At 41.4% G+C, this 23,647-nt stretch overlaps 1 protein-coding gene across 2 annotated transcripts in view; it reads left to right on the top strand.

The window, feature by feature from the left end:
* Positions 1 to 23,173, top strand: part of efna4 (ephrin A4) — a 29,358-nt gene extending 6,185 nt beyond the window's left edge. Inside the window, exons 2-5 of one of the 2 annotated variants that reach the window (XM_026316574.1) lie at positions 12,040 to 12,338; positions 15,725 to 15,793; positions 21,126 to 21,152; positions 22,614 to 23,173. In XM_026316574.1, coding sequence (XP_026172359.1) covers positions 12,040 to 12,338; positions 15,725 to 15,793; positions 21,126 to 21,152; positions 22,614 to 22,711 — 493 coding nt within the window. In that variant the 3' untranslated portion in view covers positions 22,712 to 23,173. Of the gene's footprint in view, positions 1 to 12,039; positions 12,339 to 15,724; positions 15,794 to 21,125; positions 21,153 to 21,688 lie in introns of both variants that reach the window. The other variant, XM_026316575.1, reaches the window with a different exon arrangement.
* Positions 23,174 to 23,647: the final 474 nt, after the last annotated feature.

Genomic DNA, 23,647 nt, shown 5'->3' with positions numbered 1-23,647 from the left:
AAATCGATACCAATTTAACACCCAGATATTATCGCTGGCTTCTCGCATTATCACTAGACTGCATATGGACCCATCTTTTTCCCAATTTCTCTCCCCACACTGTCCTGTTTCTGTGTACACACATACATCAATATTAGGTTGCATTAAGCTGTAATAAGTTGTATTGTATGAATGTCTCCAAGTGGGTTGGAACAGCTGTGGAATGAAATGAGGCTCAGTGTTGTCTGCAGCTCAATTGATACAGCACAAGCAGGCTTTGGCACAAAATGGCTGCTTTGCTGTATGTGTGGTGGTTATGGTGGTTAAAGGCTGCTGGTGAGCACTGGGCAGGAGTGCGTGCAATCATTCATTCATGGAACACAATGGGCTGGCATTGTTGTAGGTAGATAGACCATTGAGTATTTCTTTGACATACAAAACAGCAATTAAATTCTGTGTGTGAGAACATGTAAACATAAAATGTGGGAAACACTCTCAATTTAAGCTTAACCAAAACAACAAAATCTGCTTGTTGTTTAGCCACTATATGCATTTTACAATTTCACACACTCAAAACAAGTGCAGGCAGAACCAAGCAGACACACACTCTCACGTACCGATAACCTAGCACAATGCTCTTCCACTCTACACTCAGAAATCTTGCCAAGAGGCAACCTGGGAATTCCCTGAGACAGAAATTGAATTAGTATTGACCCAGACCAGAGCAAAAGGCTGTAGCAGGAACTTGGATTATTGTACCATACAAGGTCCTGACTGCCAGGAGGACACTGATACATGTTTGCTCTCATACCTCAGATCTTCAAAGGTCCTAAAAGACAGTCACTCCAAAGGTACTTTTAAATTGCCCATGTGTTCTTATAGATAATGTTCACTATACAACAGTCTGAAATTGCATTTCCTAAAAAAAGTTTTTTAGAAAAAATTTTGTTCGCATGATGAGTCTTGCTGTTGAGGACACTGTTATGAGCGCTGTGAATTAGCTTTGTTTAGCTTTAGTACTTGATTTGAAATGCCATTCAGTATGGTTTCAGCAAACTTTTTTTTAGATTTCTTTTTAGATTAACTAAATCTGTTTGGTCTGACCCTGGTTATGCATTTTGTGTGAAGCAGCCATATACTCAATCTCGTGAATGGGTTTAAAAGCCATACATTTGGAGATACAGTGCTGAACTCAAAATGGCTTTGTCTATTGTGCTATGTTTGTAAATTCTTTCTGGCATATATATATATATATATATATATATATATATATATATATATATATATATATATATATATATATATATATATATATTTGTTTTAATTAATGCAGTATGTTCTTGGATTAAAGACTCAAGAAATCTCTGAGTATGCTTCTGTCTTTTTAAACATTTTTTCAAGTCACAAAGTATCTTTTAAACGCAATAGTTTTAAGTGGCATTTATTAGGACTTGTAGAAATATTATAAATGTGCATGATGTACCACCATAATCCTGCCAGGGAAAGGCATAACAGTGGATAACAGTAGAGCCCGACCGATATATCGCTTTGCCGATTTTATCGGGCGATATGAGCCTGTCGCAGATATATCGGTATTGGCGAATATGCTGCCGATATTAAAAAATGTTTAATGTGCATTTAAAATGCGTTTATGTATATATATTCTGTTTATGTATACTGTATTATATATACAGTGCCAGTCAAAAGTTTGGACACACGACTTGACATGCCATTGCCTGTGCAAGTGTATCCAAACTTTTGACTGGTACTGTACTATAATATAGCCTACACATAAATAATATCGGCCGATATATCGATATCAGATTTTTTTTTTTTTTTTTTTTTAAATTCATAATATCGGCATCGGCCCCAAAAAACCAATATCGGTCGAATAAACCTTCTAAAAAGCTCAGCTTCTCTGCATTTTATGTAGATGCAACAAAGAAATACTTAAGATAAAAATACTTAAAGGGTGTGAACGTGTGTGTGCTTAGGGGGTGTATACCTTTGTGTACTGTACCTTTTTCTAAATGATTCTGCTTATCAGAATTACTCTTTCATAGGTGTAATGCTTCTTGTCAACCATATTACCAGTTCTGAAAATAACACTTTCATTGTGTCCTTTGTGATTTCCAGTGGGGATGGATTACATGACAAATGTTGCACTGTGTAGATATTTTGAATCTGATGAATGATTTTAGGAGACTTTTCTGTGGTGGAACAAAAAACTAATATTATTTTGGCATTGCCTCCCAGAAGTGTGGAAGCAGAGCCTATTTTTCAGCCCCCAGTGATATAAAACGCCACATTCCTATCAGTTTCTTTTTGCACTGGCATACACACACACACCCACTACATATGAATATACACATTCCCTCTCTCCTTCTTGTTCTTGTCCGCCCCCAGAGATGGTAAAAACATTAGACCTGCAGTGGAGGGAGTGAGGGATCCGTTTTGGAGAGTATGGCAGGGAAAGAGTCAACAGATTTCAACTCCCAAAACTGCTCAGGAAGGCCCCTAGGGATGGAGGGATGAGGTGAGAGAGTGAGAGAGAGAGGGGGAAGAAAGGATGTCAGCAGGTATTACTATCACTGTCACATGCAGGCGTGAGGAGCAAACCCCTCCCTCCATACCAACACACACAGGGGCTCACACACACTCTGTGACGAATGCTTGTACACAGGTGTAGTGCAGACACACACGTACACACACTACCAATAGTACGATTGCCCTGCCTCCACACACTCGCATATGCCTGCTCTGACTCTGGGGAGAGTCCAAGTAGGAATCCCACCCCATTTAACACTGACACTGCATTTTGGTTTGTGTGTCTGTGTGTGTGTGTGAACAGCAGTTCAAACTTTTTACCTGAGTGAAAAGGGATAGAATATGAAAAAAAACCATGGTATTATATGCTTATTTAAATGTCAGTGCTCCAATTTTCTGAAGCTCACACTAAGTTGATGAGATATGTTTTTGGTATGTCTGTGTGTGTGCGCGCGCGCGCGCGTGTGTGTGTGTGTGTGTGTGTGTGTGTGTGTGTGTGTGTGTGTGTGTGTGTGTGTGTGTGTGTGTGTGTGTGTGTGTGTGTGTGTGTGTGTGTGTGTGTGTGTGTGTGTGCATGTGCTTGCATGCCAGCATATTTGGGCATGTTATTTTAGCAATAACCAGCACCACATGATAATCAGGTACTTTGACTTTAATCCTGGTACTTTGACTTTTTCTCTCTACTTCTTTATGCTTTTTTTTTCTTCTCATTCTCCTCTTTAGTTCCAATCCAATTAAGATAATATCTTTTATTTATAAGTTTTAGGAATGTAGACTTTTTTTCCCCAGAATTTGTTCTTTGATCAATCTGTGTTTGTGCAGTTAGATGACTAATATCAATACACCCTCCACTGAATGTACCGACTTCACAGTGCATATGTTATTGCTTTAATAGGATCCTAAGGTAGCTTGTGCCATCTACCACACTGGCAGCCTTCTGACACACTACAACATAGTGTAGAGAGATAAATACTGTACCTACAGTACAAACTATAAATCTGTTCATAAAGCTAAATTGCTTCTTTAACATTAAATTTAAATATTCCTTTTAAATTATTTAACATACTTTAGCATATGTTTATATAAATAGTCATTGTAAAATGACCTGCTCTCTGTCATCGTGCAAAAGTATTGGAGTTTTGTTATATTAATAAAGAATGATCAGATAGTTAGTAATTCACAGTCTGAGAGCATCAGGAGTGGTGGTTGTATTTTCCGCTGAATGGGAGAGGGGAAATAGCCTTGTCCCAAATCTCCATAGCTATGGCCTTGTAGCAGGAGAACTCATGAATCTCATTGCTCTCCTATTTCATTTGAAATGGAGTTTTCGTACAAAACATGCTTTTTAAAATGCTAGCGTGGACGCTCCATGTTTGTGGTTGTGGAATTAATGTGCGTGTAACAAATACCTGATCGTGAGAGTCAGAAAATCCCTTACTCACTACATTTTTCTTTTTTTTTTTACATTTAGGGATGTTCCCTAAAGGATTTTCTTTCAGAACAGAAAATTGTTCTAAGCAAATATAGAAACTGAAGAACTAAACAAGTGTTTTTGCTGTTTGCTGTTATTTGCCTACTTAGCAGCTGATTTACAGTGGACTCTTTGTTACTATTAGAAGCAACACCCACCTATAGTCACACATGCTGAACCCTCCTACGTGTTAATCTTGTAATTTTAGGTTGTTGTTGTTCATTACTTAAAGTAGGGACCAGGCATCTCTAATCCCAAAGTAATCAGTTAATCCCAGTCCAGTGCACTACATGAGGCTGGTGTCTGAACCACTTCTCTTGACCCTCGCCACTTCCTTCCTCCCCCAAGTCCAACACCCTCCCTTCCCTCTTATTGTGTCCAAACCCTTCATCAGTGATGTGGAACTCAAATGGCCATTTCCAAGAAATTCATTGGCATCCGGCCTTAAGAATGGCATCTAGTTATATCAGCCCAAATATCAAACCCAAAATTTTGTTTCACACGTTTAAGATATTGTATCAGAGTTGAATATGTTTACTTTGTTTAATGTCTAATAATACATATTTAATAGCTTTGAAGCCAAACAGGCAGATTCTGTTAAAATATTGATTTTTTTTCAATTTTATTTTTTTTTTAATGATTTTAGTTCTGGACTTAAGTGTCCTATCTCTGCTGTGAATGTTTAATCAGATATGTAAAGGTTGGGCAGGCGGGTGACTGTGCGTGACTAGAACGGGGCAAAGCTGCCTGCCTTGAGGAGGAATAAGGGGGACCTTCCATACCCTCGATGCACAGAGCAACATGAATCTTAACCGTTGTGACGGAGAAAGATGGAGAGGGAGGAAGAAGCGTGGATCGGCTGCGAGGGAGGGAGAAACGAAGGGGCAGTTGAGACTCTTGGGATTCCAAAGCAGTGACCGTGAAAGTGCTTAGATAAACAGAGAGAGAGAGACGCAAGGGAGGGAGGGCAAAGTGAGTGACATGGTGGTGGAAGAAGCAGTGGAGGAAAGAGACGAGAAGGTGTAGGAACGCTGACAGTGGAAGGAAATGAGACCTGCTGAAGATGGGGTGAAAGAAAGCAAATGGGAATGAAACCAAGTATAGAAGTTTTTAAATAAGTTCACCTGGTGTCAGAAGAACTGAAAGGGGCCAGCTTTGCTCTATTTACTCCTTAATTCTTGTTCTCCCAAATGTTTTTCTCCTCATCTTCTCCTTTCCTCTTCTTCCCTCTGTTTAAATAATTCAGAACTGTTGTATTAGGGCAGGTTGCCTTGACATGTCTGAACTGTGTGTCTCAGACTCACTGACTGACTGAAGGACAGCTGCAGCTATTCAACTGGCCATACCTCTTGTAACAATTACAGAATAGTCAGACACAGCAGGGAAGTGAGAATGTACACCTGCGATGAATAGTCCATGGTGCCTACCCAGCATTGACCTTGACATCGTGGGGAGAGAGTAAAAAACAGACTAGGAATTGGAAAGAGATTGTCTGCAGCAACAGAAGTGTGACCCACTCAGTAAATGATGGATTCTCAAAGCCAAGACTGATTTATTGGCTGAGTGTATTTGCTTTGCGAGCACCCTTTTCACCATAGTGAGGAGTGTATTTAAGTAAATGTGTGCGTTCCTCACTGTGTATGCATTTGTGTGTGTGTTTTAAGGGGTGTTGCCCACTTAACCCACTTGCACAGGTGGGCCTCACTGAAAGACTCAGGACACAAGTGTAGTCAAGTATAATAAAATAGAAATGTTAATAAAAACAGTTGTGAGGACACCAACAGTACGCATCTCATGACAATGGACTTTATTGATGCATCATAGTTACAAACACTAGTATAAAGATGGGTTGTGCTTGGGAGAATGTGAGTTAACAGTATTTGTTGTCTACAGAAAGTCTGGCAAACAACACATTAATTGTTTGGCCTATAAAATTCCAGAAAATAGTGAAATGCTTTTCCATTGCACAAGGTTGACATCTTTAAACAGCTTTTTTTTCCTGACCAGATCCCAAAGATATTTGATTAAAGTTAACATAATTTTTTCTGCAACTTCTGTTTTGGCACTGTGTGCAGATATGAGGGGCCCAAACAGCAAAATTAATACACAAACATGCAACAAATGATGTTTCCACAGTGAATCAGTCCAGTTGCCACTTTGAAGCAGTGCATTTTGATAGATTTCTTACTTAGTTTGAATCAGGGCACCCATCATAGCTGTCACTGTCTGCCCCACCTTCATAGCCATCATGTCAGTGTCGGAGGAGTGAGGTACTAGAGCTATTTTCAGGTTTTTGTATCCAAGCCTGGCACCTGTACAAATCAGTCCTGTATTTACACTACAGCTCCATTTAGACTGCAGAAACATGGAGAGCACTCATTACTCTGAGGTTAGGCTGTCCGACAGAGGGATGCAGGAAAAAAGATGGAGCGAAGGATGGATGGGTGGGGCGTTGGCTTGGCACCAGTCCCAGCTCCGGATTGGTTGTTGTCCTGGCAACGGCACGTCTGACCTTATTTACCCCCTTGCACACCCCTTGCCGTACGCGCACTCCATTCTCGCCATGCACATTTCTTTTTCCACACACCCTTTCCCTGTCACTCTTTTCAGCATTAGAGCTGAATTGCTTCTTCTACTTATTTTCCCCTCTCACTCCTCTTATAAGTGTGCCTATGTCCGCATAGAGCAGGTGAGAGCTTCCATTCAGGCGACTCTTTTAGCTCCTGTCGTGCTGGTGGGCATAGTGAGGCAACATTTCGGCATGCAGTGCTTTTGGTCAAACAGCGAAAATAAAAACGAGCCGTAGAATGCAAGACTGCACTCCTGTCCATTTATATTGTGGACAGTAATTTCATACCTCCCAGAAAAGTCACTGGAAAACTTATTTTAGGATCAGACTAGACCACACATGGAGAGCAGTGCCTATGCATGACAGAGCTCTGCCACAGAGGGGGATGATGATTTCTGCAGACCTGCAGCCATATCAAAATGGTTCCGATGGATTGGTTTCCATACTGATGGGTACTGTGGGCCCAAATTACACAATTTTTCTCAGCTCTGACGGCCATAGCTATACATCTTGTTGTGCTGCTGAGTCCTACAAAATGGACAGACAAACACTCGATGAGAACCTATGCCATAACAGGCAGAAAATAGGGTCTGCCTGTACCAGTGCCTGAGAGTCCTGTTAGGCCTGAAGCTGGTGTGTCTGTGTTTGTGTGTATATCTGTGTGTGTTGTTTCTGTGTCTGTAAATTGATAGGGAATGTGGGTCCATGAGGCAGCCTGCTGATTCGTGCAGTTTGAATGAGGAGTAGAGTGGTCTGAATGCCTTGTGCCTTCTGGTCATTTAATGGAGCCTGCAGGGCAAGAAAGGTGCAACCAATCATTCCATCTAGGTTATACACATACACCCACAGCCAATAGTGGCCAACACTTAGGCACCAAATTCATATCAGTATATGATGCTTTTCAGTGTGTTTGCTCTGGTACTGATATGTTTCTATCCTTACGAGGACAGAAGAACTTATTTTGTCTGATGGCACAGGGTTTTCCACAGCAAACTGTTTAGCGAGGGTGGATTTTGATGCATATTAATACAGAGCTTATGTGTACAGAACAATCACACACTTTTGGAGACAGAAGAGGGGGGAACGGTAGGAGGGAAGTTCACATACCATCCATTTTGTGATTAGGAGTCATAGTAAATACAGCAGTAGGTCTGGTGTAAAGGAGAGAGACACTTCCTGCTGACCTTGAAGGAAGCACACACACAGGGACACTCACATGGGCATACCAAACAGGAAAACGTAGATAAGCACAGCTTGCTTCCCTTAAATCCCTCTTTCCTGTCTGGCAGGAGCAGCTCATTTTGGCCATGGCTTGACGACACAGAATCTAGAGAGGTACGATCTGTTTAGGGCGTAAGGTAGGAGGTGATGGTTAAAGGATTTTTTTTTTTTTTTTGGCCAGCTTGGCATGTGCGGTGGTGGGGGGGCCCCAGATGGTCAGAGGTGGGAGGTAGAGCCCTTGTTTGTGTGCATCGAGGGGAGTAAGCACCAGGTTAGACACAACACTGGTGTTTAGGCTCTGGACACAGTTTGGCTTTGTGTGAGCACAGAGGGGGGCAACAGCTAATAGAGAGGGGGTTTACACCCTCACATAAAAAGATCGAGGTCAAACAGGCTTGCCATGCAATACTTGCAAAAGGTGCTGCACAAAATAGATCTCTGGTCTCCTTCACTCTGTGACTTGTGAATAAAGCTGCATGTTTGAATGATTCCTTCTTTTTTTTCCCCTGAGGACAGAATAGCCTGTGGAACAACTGATCATGGAAGCTTTGGAGACCTCAAGAAAAGAAACTTCTTTTTATTTTGTTTTATTTCCTTGTTCCTTATTTTCTCATGTGCTGTCTTCAAGGTCTTTCTGTCATGAACTTCTCTCATGCTTTCCATCAGTTTTTGCCTGCAATATGCAGGCTTCCTGCGATAAAACACATCCAAAGTCTGGTTTTATTTATGAGAAAAAAAATCTGTTTTTGTTTCTTTCCTTGAAAATAAAAACAATGAAAATATATTGATATTTAGCTCTGTACACGGATATGTTCATTTTTATTCAAGAGCACAAAATATACTCCCACTGTCATGCTATGCCCAGCCAAAGCACAGTGACCACAGCATGCTGTGCCCAGTCAGCACAGTGACCCGAGTTAGCGGTCACCCTGCTGTGACACAAGAACTCAGGCTGCCATTCGGCCTCCCATCATCACTAAAAGCAACCAGCAGACCTTTACTGTGGACTGGTGAATGTATGATCACGTTCATGAAAGTGTTTATTAAAACTACTGTACCCACTGTACGGTACTGCAATTTTATTGTATTTAAATATTTGTGTCCCTCATATTTCTGTGCAGTACTCACGAGGTGCCCAGTGTAATCAGTATGTGTAGCATGCAGCAGCTGTGCATGATCGAGTAACTGTCTAGTATTCTTGAAGTCGTGTTGTTGGACTGTTGCTCCTTTAATTATTCTCTCATATTGAAAGATCAAAGTTCTCTGCCACGGCCAACCCCCAGCATTTCATTATAACCACACACACACACACACACACACATGCTGTGCATTTACAGACACACAGGGAGGATATAAGTTATGTTCAATTTTTGATTTTTGAATATGATTTCCTGTAATTATAAAAAGTATTAATGGTAGCAAGTCTTCCAGTGAAAAGCCCCACATGTTATTTTTACTCTGCTCTGGGTGAGATTGTTCTTCATCAACCAAGATCTCGCACCAGTTCTCAGACGGGTGTCAGTGATCGCCTTTTGGCATGAGAGATGAAGTATGAAATGCTTTCATGACCTGTGGTGTAGTTGTGTGTATGTGTGTGGTCATGCCCATCTGTGTTTAAATGCACAAGTGGCTGTGCACAGTTCCCTGTCTTTGCCCTCTCTCCCTTGATCCAGCACTGGACTGGACCAATCCTCTTCTCCACTTCCAGAGGATTGTCCTGCTGATAGGCTTCTCCTGCACTCTGTTCTTTTGACACTCACACCTTGGTACTCCCCTGATGCCCCTGTGCTGTCACCAGTCTGCTGCCTGGTGGCTGAGTGTAATTAGGGCATACCCAAGCCTACCTGGGCTGGAGAGAGGGAAAGGGAGGAAGGAAAGGAAAAGAAGAGAAAGAGGGCTGACAGTTTGACATCAGTAGAGTGCACCATCTCTGTAATTGCTGGCGTGCAGGCGCAGGCTGAGGTTGGAGGCTTGTGGGAAGAAGAAGGGGTAATGTAGGATAGAGAGGAGTCAAAAATAGGAGGGAGATCACAGGGGAGATGCTCTCAAGCAATAGATGGCGTATGAGTGTGTGTCATCCAGAGTGAGGAAAGACAAGGGAGGAGACTGAGGGGAAAAAGGGGGTGAGGAGGAATGCAGATTAGGGGTTGGGTGTGGGGAAAACGGACCTGTGCACCACAGAAGAAGCTTTAGGTGAGTGACATGTATAGCAGGGGGTGCGGCGTGTTGACACAACACACATCTAGTATTACATACACACACACAAACTTGTGCACGCACTTATGCACGCACATGCATAGCTGATGCACCTAAGTAAACATTCTTCTGCCCCAGAAAAGCCTTAGAAAGCACCACAGGTAGTATGAAGAGTAAATGGACTGCTGTGTGTGTATTAGTGTGTATATGTGTTCTTACACTGGCTTATGTGTTTTTGTCTTCTTGTAACTAGACAATCAAGTCCCTTTGTTCAGCTGTAATTAGTGTGCACAGGTAATAGAGCTATCGGACGCACCAACGCACGCACACAGATTCACAGAAAGGATATTGATCAGGAGTGTGTGTGTGAGAGAGAAAGTGAAAGTGAGAGACAGGGAGAGAGAGAGAGAGCAAGGGATCTTGATCGATGGTGTCCTGTCCCATTGATAGATCGCCAATTCTGCTTGCTAGCTATTGAGCAGGAAGCAGCTTTGGTAAAACCCACCTCCAGGGGTCTCATCTGCATCCCCATGACATGCACACACACACTTTTCTGTTCCATCATCTCACTCACAAATACACACCATCTCAACCACATTCAGGTTTAACATTAATAAAAGATTTCTGTTTTTTTAGTCATGCCATACAGCCTCTTTTTCTCTAGTGGTCTCTTGTCATTTTTCCTCTCATTGCTCCATCCATCTTTGATACCCTCCACTGATTTGCTGGACCATTGTAGTGTCCTGCATCAGGTCATGTCTATCTCTTTGCTTTCGGTTTTCATCAGTTCTATCCCCTCTGCCTCCTCCTGCTTCTTCACACATTCTTCTTCTCATTTATTCTTTTGGTCTCTTCTTTGTCAGCCTCTTTAACTTGAGACTACTCTGCTTGTCCTCCACTACCACACTCTCCCCATTCCATGCTCTTTTTCCCTCCCATGTTCCCCTTCACTGGCTCCCAGCACTGTCTTCCTCTCTCCTCCGCTCTGTCACCCCTTTATAAAGACTCCCACTGACGGGCCTAAACCTTCTGCCCAAGCCACACTCTGACCCTCATTCTTTTCTCCGGTGCTCCATGCGAAGAGGAGACCAATTAAAGTCCGTCATCTCTCTTCTTCCACTCCGTTGTTCTCCTCTCAGTGTGTCTGCACTCAGACTCTCTGGGGTTGCTAATTAAAATACTTTCTTCTCTCTTTACTCCACTTCTTTTCACCTGTTCCTCAAAGTTTTGTCTTACTGTGACTTTTTTATTCCTGTCTTTTTTTGGTCCACCTGTTCCTCTTTCTTTTCTTCAGTCTCCTCCATCCTTCTTTTCAGCCTTATCTAAGTCACTCCATCACTGTCATCTGATTTCTTTATGTTAAATTGTACTTCTCTTACCTTGTCCTGCCTGTACTTCCCTCAGCCTTTCTCTCAGCCTCTGTATCCATATTAGCTTGTACATGGGTAACTCTTTATACTGCATCTGACAGGAAGTCAGATTCCGCAGTCCAAGGGAGCATACATTATGCAGCTCTTTTGTTGTAATGATGCTGTCTTGTCCAGATTCGCTGTTATGCCTAAAGCCAGTCAACCTTGACTGAAGACGTGGTTGTGCGTACACATGCACATCTGCATAAGTTTGTGCACGCCTGTGTGTGTCTGTACTGTGGAAAGCAGAGCGAGTCAAGTTTATTTTACAGTGAACTCCTCTCAGTGGTCTTAATTAGCATATGAAGACTTGTTGTCTCCTCTATCTGTCGCTCAGCACCTCTTCCATGCTGGTGTGGAAAAAAATGGACTTGTATCTGTGATATATGAAATCCCAAAAGATTCTTTGCTTTATCACCCTGTGTAATCGTTATGCGTACTATCCATCTGCTGGAACTATCCACATTCCTCCAGGCATACAGGCATTATGGAATACCTGTCATCTGTCTTCTTTCTCTTATTCTGTGTGTGTGTGTGTGTGTGTGTGTGTGTGTGTGTACACATGCACGCTTAGTCTTCCTCCTTTATGTATTAACCCATGTAATCGTGACATGAAAGATTGATACTGTTGTCATTCTTCCTTTCAGATTAACAGCAGGAGATCTATCGATCCAGGTGAACCTGAATGACTACCTGGACATCTACTGTCCCTACTACCCCAACAAGGAGATCCTGGGCCCCGGGCAGCCAGAGACACTGGCCCTCTTCCTGGTAGGAGAAGCATATTTCCAGGGCTGTGTGGAGACGAGGAGGGCTATCAAAAGATGGGAATGTAACACCCCTTATGCTCCATTTGGACCTGTGCGCTTCTCTGAGAAGATCCAAAGGTTCACGCCCTTCTCTCTGGGGTTTGAGTTTCTGCCAGGACAACACTACTACTACAGCTGTGAGTAGCGGGCTTTGTGTGTTTCTGTGTGTTACAAATACAGTAGTTTTACTGCTGACAAAAAAAAAATATGCCAAGCTTGCCAAGCTTTAATTTTTAGCACACAAAAATAAAATTCTGTCGAACAATAGCAAAGTTTCTTGATGTTCTAGTTCATATCAGTAAATGTCTCATCAACCTGAAAACATTCAGTTAAGTATCACGTAGAACTGAGTAACACTGAAAAGCCTTAAAAATTAACAGGCTGGAACATGGTGATGTTTACGGTTTTTGCTTGGCAAATGAGCAAAGCCTCTGCCCAACCGTCAGTTTATCGACCGATCGTTTTAGCTGTACAGTTGGTGCTCTGAAAGTACTAATGTGCGATACCGAGCCCTGGTCATAAAATGATTCAAACATGGGTGAATCAAAATGTATGTGTGTTGAATGGGCATTAGCTCTCATATTTGTTGTAAAAAATATATTTTTAGTACAACAATGAACAGTGGCCCCAGGCTGGATACTGTTGCAGCCAGGTAGAACGGGCCAAACAGAAGAAAAATGTAAATATTTCATGTTTCAGTTCATCAGACTATGAAAAGTGTTGGAAGAAGTGTAGAGAGCAGGCAGCATGACACTTTTTAGGGAAGAAAAGGTGGAGAGCATTTTTAGCCAATGTGTTTTTTTTATGAGGTGCCGAGTGTTGACAAACTGCAGTTTGTGGCATTAAGGCTTTCCATAAATTCACTCTGAATGACATTAATATGATGTTTTCTTAAACCTTTAGGCAACTACACAATTTTAATGATGGTTTCCTCTTATTCCATTATGTCCTCCTGTGCTCCATTCTCATCACTCATTTATTTCAAACCACTGGAGGGAGAAAATGGAGGTAGAGAGACAAAATATGGTTTAGTGGTTGTAAAATCAGTGGAGATTTTTTTTTTTTTTTTTTTTTTTTTTTTATTACAACTTTTGGTGTCAGTCCAACCAAGAGGGGGAGGACATGAAACAAGGCAGAGAATGAAAGAGTCAAGTGAATGATTTCTATGGCAGGTTGACAACAAAGAGACGGAGGGACTGCAAAGTGTAGCAGGATGGAGATCAATACACGATGACAGTGAAAGTGGGGGAAAAAAGGGCAGGCAGAGGTAGAAAAGCATGGAGGAGTGACAGAAGGAGAGAAATGGCAAAAGATGGACACAGTAAGAAAGGGACAAGCGAGGCCGGATGAGTGGAATCCACTCTGTAGATGGAAGAAAGGGGAGAGCAACAAAAGCAACAGAGAAAAGGGATGGATGAGACGAAGGGAGAGAAAGAGTCTTTAAATAAATTACTGTTGCGGTCCAAGGGACAATGGAGCATTGTGAGGGCATGAGAGCGGTTCCACATTCACGCTAACACACACATATATATGTGCACGCACACACACTGAGCTATTGTGGTTGTTCAAGCCAGTTCACAGAAAAGCAACAATGGGTCTTCCCCCCTCTGGTCAGGCCACATCGGGCTCCAAGCGATTGTGTCTGTTTTGTCCCCATCAAAGATAAGGTGTAAAGTTGGTCCAAATGTCTGGCTGTGGGGTTTGTGTACTGAATGGGCCCACAGCACTAGAGACAGTGTAATGGCATTAGCCTGGGAGAACACTACAATAGTATTAGAAACACTAATGGCATTACTTGGCTCAGTCTGAGCTGGGCTCAGCTCTTCTGTCCTGCTCCCACACACTATTGCACTGACAACTCGCTCTCTCTGGGTCGCTGAGTCTCTGACCCAGTGCCCGGCCTGCTGACTGGTTCACCACGTCTGGATCCCCACAAACAGGAAACGCCTTCACATCCTCTGATAGTCAGCTGCTCACAACATGAAACCATTTGAGGGCATGGTAACTGTGGCAAAGAGAGCTTAACGAACAGCAGCTGCAGAAAATGCAAGCAAATAGATAAAATAAGCAGACTTTGCAATACACACGCTGCCTTAAAAAGTGCTGCAAATGAATAAAACACAGGCATATAAAGAAACACATTTACCACTTTGACAAATACAAAGGCACCCTATGCTGTTTTACAAAAATACAAAAACACAACCCGCTGAACATGTTATTACTCCCACAGTGAGATAGCCAGTGTTCAAACCACTCCCTATTTTCACTTCTTGCTCACCACTATTTTATCTTACAGTCCAAACTCTGACAAACACCCCTCATTCCAACATGGACACATTATTCCAAGATGGTTAGTCATAGTCTTTATCAGGCTAGCATGGCTGTAACAAGTATAAGTCCATTACTGATTCGACTGCATTAGTAATAATATGATGGTGATTTTGCAGCAAAGTTCATAGTTCCATCTGTGTCAGAAATTCTCAAAGATTCTAACTGGGAATTACGAGCCCGAGCCTGACATGATCAGTTTTTCCTACTTGGCTGCTTATAATAAACATTGCATAAGTGTCTGAAATTTCAAAATAATCAAATGAATAATAGTTGAATTCCATTTGTGTTGCAAATATTCCTTTTAATTAAACGGAACCATTTTTAGTGTTCACCTGTGCTTTACCTACTGTAACACATCGAAATGGCTGCTGTGAAAAAGGCCTATTATACATGTTAAAACTAAAATAAACATTGTGTGAAGGTTTATTTATGGCTTTGGAGTTTGATAAAACAAAGTGCCTGGAGCTAAGATTTGGTGTCAAATTAAAATAAACATCCAAAGCTCATAGTTAAAGCATCTGCATGTCACTTAACTGTATTTTCTGTATTTCGAATGTGTTTCTGCTCCTTTAAATGCAGTACACTGGGCATCCTGTCACTTAATTTTCTTTTGTGTTTTGTCTGTTTGCATTGAGTACTTTTGGCCACCACAGATAATGCCTAATTCTACAGTCCCACTATTATTCTGTGCTGTATCTTATCAGTGGGGCAGACTGTTAGTGATAATACACTCAGCTTGTGTGGTGGGTCCCTGTTGAGTGAGCAGCTGTTTGTGAATTATTCAAATATAAAACCATTTAACTGCAGTTTCCAGACAGTTTAGTTTTTGTAGAAGCGATGCTGAACTGACAGGTAATACGGCTGATGTTTGTCTGTTTTCCCACCTGAGCCATGATGGGTATTGATATCGGCGCAGTTGCATGCTTTTATGGTTGTTCTCTCAATTGTGTATTTTATGGGTTTTATTTAGTTGTGCAGATAAGTGTGATATGTGGCGGTCTCTGCCACACAATGAGATACTTCACGATATGAGTGAGGTTTCCATACGGTTAAAAAGTAGCTTAAGAGTTCTCTCATTTGATGAATTTCCTTCAGCGTAGATACATTTCTCTTATCATGAAGACAGTTTGTTGACTTTAATAAGTAAGCAGCTTATTTCCATCTTTGTCATGTTTTGTGTTTTCTACCGTAGCTCTACCCGCAGATGAAGGCCCTCCTTTGCCATGTATGAAGTTGCGTGTCACCGTGTGCTGTGAGCCCAGTGAGTACACTCCTCTTTTCATCTGTTCTTCCTTTTATGCTCCTTTGTACACCAAGCACTCCTCACATCTCTACCATCAGCGCATAGCATGGTGTTTAGGCTGCTGCTTATCCCCGCTGTCTCTTTTTAGTAACTGTGATGCTCTAATTCTTTTTTTTTTTTGCATTATCTTTAACCATGTAAGATGAGTCTTACTACATGAACATGAACACCGCTCTCCACTCCACATTGCACATTGGCTTTTAAACCTAATTGGATTGAAGGTTTTTTTAAAGTATTATTTTCTAAAGCTCATTTCTCTTCTCCTCCCAATCCTTCCACAGTTCTTGCTTTTTTTTTTTTTTTTTTTTTTTTACCTGCTTGTCTTCCTTATTCTCCCACTCTCCATTTCTCTATCCCAGTGTGAAATTCCCAGAGTTGATCTAATCCAGAGCCCGCCTGGAGTAATGTTAGTCTTCCAGCCCAGTGAGCTGCCCATTCCGGTTGGGAATGTTGCCCAGTCACTGTGGGAATCCCTGTACAGTTGTTGGCGTGTGTGTGTGAGAGTGAGGGAGAACGTTTCTACGTGTATGACCATTTTCGAGTGTCTGTGCACTTTGTGTCTTTGTGCGTTCCTGCATGAGTCTCTGGCCTTTGCGTGTGTTCTCTGGCAGTTTCATTTGTGCAATGTGTGTGTGCATGTGTGTCTGAGACGTCTGTCCCAGTTCCCATCCCAGTCCTATCTGCAGGGGGCTTGTCGTGCTGTCCCAGCCTGAGCTAACGCACACTTTTTTTTTCTTTCCCAGGGAAACTGTTCACAAGTTTGTGTCTGTGCATGTGTATGTGAGAACCATTTACTAAATTCTTACATGTCATCCAATGGACACCTCCCAGTCCTGCAGCCTTGATTAAATTCATGTCAGTTGTGTGTAAAGTTAAAAAAAAAAAAAAATTGAAAAACCGTAATAAAAAGATCCCCATTCGTCTCAAATGAATTCTTAAATGCCATCACTGTTCCGGCGCAAGACAGGGAGTAATTTGCTGCGTTATTACCAGAGTGAAGGCTGATGACTTTTTTTATATGTTAATTATCCTGCTGCCATTAATTAGAAATACCACAGATAGTTGTTCAGTGGGAAAATGCTAATGTAGTCTTGACCTTCTGACGGTATTCCCTAATCATCCTCTCTGTCGGAAATAATCAAAATATTTGAAATCACCTGGATTATGTATTCTGAGAGATGCACACACACACACTTGACTTTACTGTTAAAGCTCTTTATGTTAAAAAGACTTCCATCTACAAAGATTCACATACTTCCATCCGCTGTTTCCCTTTCTTGTTTTTTTTAGGTCTCTTCTCTCCCTCTTATCCTGTCCTTTAACCAAAACTAATCCCAACTAAATTTCAGGATCTCCCTTTCCTCGTCTTTTACTCTCCCCTCCACTCCAGCCTCTCGCTCTTTCTTTCTAGTCTTCTGTCATTCCTGAAGTGGCACTAATCCTCCCCTTCTCTCTGTCTCCTCAGCTCTCTCCTCCCTTCCTCATTTTTTATGATCTTTTCCTACTGGAGCAAAACTAATCTAGGCACCATCCATGGCAGTCTCTTACACTTTCCTCCTCATTTGACTCCTCCCCCCTCTTCCACCTTCCCTGTGTCTCTTCTGTCTCTTTGTTGTATCTCCATATCTGCTACACAGTTATTCACCGACTCCCTATTCTCCCCCCATTTCTCTGCTCCATCTCTTTTGGGAGCATGCTGTGCAGCAAGTGCGTTGGGCTGAGTATTCATGAGGCCGGAGAGAAGAGACAGAATGAGATGGATGAGAGAAGAGATGAAGGGACTTTGGAGGGTCTCTGTCTCTTCTTCTCTCTCTGTTTGGATGTCCATTAGTGGCGGTTTACCCCAGCTGTTGTTGTGTTGTTCCCTGTATTAACACCTCACGTACTCTCTGGTTCCTCCCTGCGCAACTGCCCTTTTATCTGACAGGTAACATGGCCTGTGTGTGTGTGTGTGTGTGTGGGTTTGGGGTTGGGGTGGGGGGTGGGGGGTGATAATAGCTCCCATCCTTGAGCTACATTTTCTCTATTATCTAAACTTCAACCGTGCACCTCCCTTCCTTAGTCTCCAAATTCAAAGCCCATGTGATGTCCACATGATTAAAAGGGTGCTTTGTGGGTGTTTTGAGTTAATTATCAGTGAACGCACATGTACCTATCTCACCCTGGTCTGAAGGACAGAGTAGTGACAGTTAGAGGGTCCGTCAGGTACGCTGTCATTGCTACAAGGTCAGATCCTGCTCTCCGGTCCCTCTGTCTCCTCTCCAGTGTGTGAACGTGTGTTTATCACCTTAATTTAACCCAGAACACAACAAACTAGACAGGACCGCTTCAATGGCACAGGGGGCTCTTAATGGCATCCTGTGTGTATGTCTCTCTCTTTGTGATGTTACCCCCACCCCCTCAATCCTGATTCTTTCTTGGAGCGATGTGAGACATGTTTTGGTTATATTTTTCGGCTTAGTGATGTGTGTGTTGATGTGATGTTTATTTGACCACAACGCTGTCACGAGTCTACGCAAGAGAAAGAGCTTTGCTGAAAGATGCTTGAGTCTGTGTTGCATCAGAAAACATGGCTCTGAATCGGCATCAGCAGCCTGGTGTCATGTGAAATCTCCGGCACCCTGCAGCCCTCTATTGCATCTTTCACTTCGCCTCTCACTCCTTACTTACCTTTTTTTTTTTTTTTTTTTTGCAACTTCTCCCTGAAAGTCCTCCTGTGGTGTTTATCTCTCTTGTTCTCCTTGTCGCTCTGCCTTTCTGCCTTTCACTTTTTAAGCTTTCCTACTGTGAGAAACCATTATAGACCAACTTCCACCTCTCTAATTGATTCCCTCTCTCTCTGTCTCTCTTCCCTTTTTTCTGTCGTTCTCCTGCTGTGAGCAGTCCATTGCATTCATTTCACTTTGCAGAGCTTCACCATTTTCCCCGCTTTTTGTCCTTTTTCTTGTTTTTTTTTTTAAAAGATGTCTTACATCGCTGCCCTCTTCTACCCCCCTCCACTCTCGTCCAAATACCTTTGTACCCTCTGAACTCGATACACACAAGGACAAAACTCAAATACAGGCACACACACACACACCGCTTGCCCAGCCAAGCTCTGTCCAATCCCGAACTCGACACTCAAAATTTGACTTTAAGCGCTTTTGTCGATTTGCATTCTTATTCGCGTTTTTTTCGTCTTTTTGCAAATTTTGCTTTGTTTTTCGTGCTAACAGTCTGGGTCGGTTAGCATTAGCTTCCTGCATATGTAAAATGGCGGCATAAGGGGAGAGCTGGGATGGTGGAACAGTGTGTGTCTCTGCAGTGGGGCGTTTTGCCGACTTAGAGACACACACACACATGCACTCACACACACTCACTTACCACGGTTGTGCATGTACATTTACACATGCTGCATGTTTCTAACTGCAGTGCAGAGAAGGTACTGTTCATCCAGTCACACCACCATGGGCGCCATTTTGTGGCGGTGGTTGCCATAACCAAAATTGTGATGTCGACACAAACGAATGTCGTCAATGTTCAGTTTTTGCTCAGATGCTGTGATTAAAGCCAGATCAAAACACACATATCACACACAGTCCGGTAAACGCAGGGCATTTAACATCAGCAGTTAGTTTCAAACTGCAGCGTTTAGTTAAAAGTCTATGGTATGGTTTTCCCTTAACCAAATAGCTTAAATTATGTTTGATTTAAAACTTATGTAATTTAATGAGGAACTTTCTTTCCTTTACTACCAAATACACATTTCCTATATTCAAAAAAAATTTCACAAAATTTTTAAAGTTTTGTAAGCTGATTTGAAATTCTTCCTTGGTAAAATTCCACACATTTTTATGCTTTGGTTGTATCAATACAATTTAAACTTGGAAAGACAGCTCTAAATATTTTCTGGTCATTAACTTGCATTAAAATATGACTGGATAGCAGATATGCAACAATCTTCAATTAAAAATAAACTTGAGATCATGGACGTGATTTTTAGTTTTATTTTGAGGATGAGAAGTTTTTCTGTTTGATTTGGTTTTTCCTGAAAACATGAATATAGACACACACATACACACACCAGCCTAGTGAGAGGCCCAGACTCAGCATGCTATTTAATGCTTCGTTAACCCATAGATGGTCATTAGTTGTACAGAACCTGGGAGTAATTTAGTGGCTCATGTCTATCAGAGCGGCATGTTGCTGCAGAGACCTGTAGGTACAAGACTGATATTACAGAAAAACAGTGTTTCTCTGCAAAGCCTTCATTTAATAAATCCTTTCTATCTCTGTGTGACTGTACAACAGATGAGTTTGGAGTGTCCCATTTCCTCTCTCATAATCTCAGTCAGTCACTGCAGGATGTGGATAGTGGTAGTTTTCCTGGAGACAGTACGCACTTTGTCTTCACGTGTGTGTGCATGCATGTGTGTTTGTATGTGACTTCTGGGTTGCAGTGTCAGAAGCAGGTTCAAGGCCATAGATCGATTTAATAACAGCTGCCATTGTGCAGCTTCATCCGTGTTTCCTGGCCCTGCTGTCCTCTCTCACTGATGGTGGCTTCTTTTTTTTTTTTACTGAGGATGTTTAACCATTTTCACTTTCCAAACTCACTACCTGTATTTTTTTTGTCCTTTTCCTATTTTTTCCAGCTCTTCCACCCGTTCACTCCATCCAAACCATCCCTCCATTATTTCCTTTTAGTGTGCCCCCTGCTGAGAAAGTGACGCCCAGGCACAAACACCCCCCTGTCCCGCCTCTTTCTCTCCCTCCCTTCTCTGTCTGTCTGACCTTGTTTCAATCTTTCCAACCTTCTTTTTTTCCTTGTACTTTCTCACTCGAGTTTTCACCGCTCATCCTTTCATCTTCTGTCCACTTTTTGGTTTCGCTCTGTCATTTTGAATTTTCTTGTTTTTTTTTCCCCCCTCTCCTTCTTTTTAATTTCCTGTATCCCTTCTGTATAATCTCGATCATTCTTACTCTTCCTGATTTACATAACACTATCTTTTCCTGTTGCCATGCTTCTCAAGCTCTTTTTTTTTTCTATTCGACCTTTAAGAGAATTTGCATAGGGGACATATTTAGGGTTGCACAGCCAGTCAGTACTCATTTTTCATGGCGTTTGGCTTTGAGTAATGGTAAATACCATCCCCTGGTCATTTGTCTGTTTCTTGCTCCTTTTGTTCCACAGAGCAGTAGTTTTATTGAGAAAGTTAAGCATGCAAAAATGACTAATCAGCAACTTGTTTCTTTGCCTCAACTTTATATAAATCTCCTCTCTCTCCCGCCCCTCTCTCTCCTATTACAGCGTCTGGGGAATCGAAACAAAAACAAGGTGAGAGGAAACATTTTAAACCCGATTTATTCTTAAGGTTAGGAATCCTTATGCAGTGGTTACCTGGCTTTGATTATAGCATATATGTCATTTCTCTGTCTCTCTTGTCTTTTTCTCTCAAGTTCACATGTGCTTTATTTTATTAATGGATCGTAAAAGCAAGTATTGGCAGATTATAAAAACATCAAAAAGAAAAATGATGGGAGCATCCGTTCAAAACGAATGTGGATTGGAACAGACATACATAAAATATAATAGTTTGAACACCCAATTATTAAACAGATGCCTGGTTCTTAAACAACTATGGGCATTGATGTGCCACTATAGTAGATCCTCTGAGAAGTTTTTCTATAAGATTTTGGAACCTGGCTGCAGGATTCTGATGCCATTGAGCCACGAGAGTATCCAATGTTGGGCAGCATGATCTGGGATGTAGTCAGCATATTCATAACTAAACATACTTGGCATAACTAAAAACACTGCATACTCTGTATCAGACATAGACTTTCAGGCAAGCGTTTCCATCTCTCTTTCAGAAACTGCACTGCGAAGTAGTGCTTATTCACTGAGGACAGCTTCACCTACACTCCTCTTCATCCTTACTCTTTTCCTGTTGACTACCTGACTTCCTTGTCCTTCCTCAGCGCTGGCCTCACACCCGTTCACCATGGAATCAGGAGTTATTATTCAGAGGTTCAATCTAAGCTCATGCGATGAATGATATAGGACAATCTATGCTAAGCTATTGCTAATGACACATATTACCCTGTTGCTGTTTTATCTGTGAATTTACAGAAAGAATCAGGTGTGTTCTCCAAACCAGGGCCACAGTGACTCAGGGACTGACACAGCCAATCGTTTTTGGTTATTTGCATCTCCCGACTGTTGTGTAAATGTAAACACAGAATAATATGCCTAGAAATATGGCTAGTGGTAAGACACATATCCCACTGTTCTTCTGCCAGAAGAACAGTTAGTCCGTGAGGGCCCATTCCAACAAAGTTTTCTCACTTTTTTCCCCAGTTTGTCATCCAGGTTCTTATTTTCTACATACTGTGTTGTATTTACGTCTTTTTGAGAACCTGCCTCAAGTTGAAAAGTGGCCAAATAAACACATACTACTGCACTGGATGGAGGTTGGAAGTCAATCAGTTAGACAGTTTGTGTCTTTCTGGTATGCTGTGTACAGGCAGACACAAATAAGTACCTAATTTTATAACAGCCTCATTTGGATCTGAGTATGGTAAATGTGTTTTATAACTAATAATATTGAGAAAATTCTATAATAATCAGGCAGGGCTGATGCGCCCCCTACTGGGATTAAACTGGTTTAACTGGAAATGGACTGGGTTAGCCATTAACCCAAACATTGGACACTAGGTTTTGGTGTTGCATGGTCATGATGGGATCTGGGTCTGCGACTGCTGTTCTGACCCCCAAACCCTGCTCTCTCTGCTTCAGAAGGTAGCAAGAAACAGATGGGTTTGTGGGTAAACCGAGAGCATCCAGCTGGTCTTGCTTCAGTGAACACACTGTGGACGACTGCAGAAGCTTATTGACTGATGCTCCTGTTGACCTACCAGGTGTGCTAAGATGCACACAAGCTTTTTGTTCCTTTTATTTTATTTTATTTTATTTTTTTAAATTGGATTGTCGATTTTTTCTATTTAGTTAATATATTCTGCACTGTGAGATATGTGACTATATAATTCGGAGGCTTAGTAAGAACTGATCTCTATTTAAGTGCAAAGTCTGACAAAAATTACCTTTTGCATACACAAATAATGATTTACATTCTGGATATATATGGATTTACTGGTTTGTTTTTCCGTATTCTATACTACAGGGTTTCCCATGTTAGCTGGTTCAATGGTGTAATTTAAGTTTGTAATACCAAATTGTTTGTAATGAGAATCATTCTAATTGATTATTAAGAAAAGATATTGCATTAAAAAAATATTAATTTATTTTTCTATTTTTTTTATTGAAATTGGAGACAATATGTGTATTTTCTATATGTAGTTTTGAAAATGTAAAGGTTAATTGTACAGTTGGTTCTAAAAAAAAAAAAAAAAGCTACATTATTGGAACTTGATATATTTTTAATCAAAATATTTTGGTGTCCAAATGCGATAAATTACACCAGTCATGCCATTGTTTTTCATGTCTGTTTCCTTAAAGGGTGATAATTTTATAATTTGTTTGCTAATTACAGTGATGTAGAATTTTACAATCATATACTGCTAGGATTTTTTTATGTACTCCTTTATGTAACATGTTCTGCTTTCACATTTTAGTGAAGAATATCGCTTCTTCTGTGAAGAGCCAACTGCAATCTGAGCCTTTTTTATGTGGCAAGACAACACAATAAATATGATTGCAATAAAACGCTTCAATTGCTATTTGGTATTACTGCAGGTCTCAGTGACAACACAACACACACATATTATGCACATAACTTTATTTGTGGAACACACACATCCAGTGTAATACAT

Source organism: Mastacembelus armatus, chromosome 16 (assembly GCF_900324485.2).
Source record: "Mastacembelus armatus chromosome 16, fMasArm1.2, whole genome shotgun sequence".
NCBI classification, from domain to species: domain Eukaryota; kingdom Metazoa; phylum Chordata; class Actinopteri; order Synbranchiformes; family Mastacembelidae; genus Mastacembelus; species Mastacembelus armatus.
The sequence above is the reverse complement of the archived record's forward strand: the minus strand, read 5'-3'. Positions and strand labels throughout refer to the sequence as shown.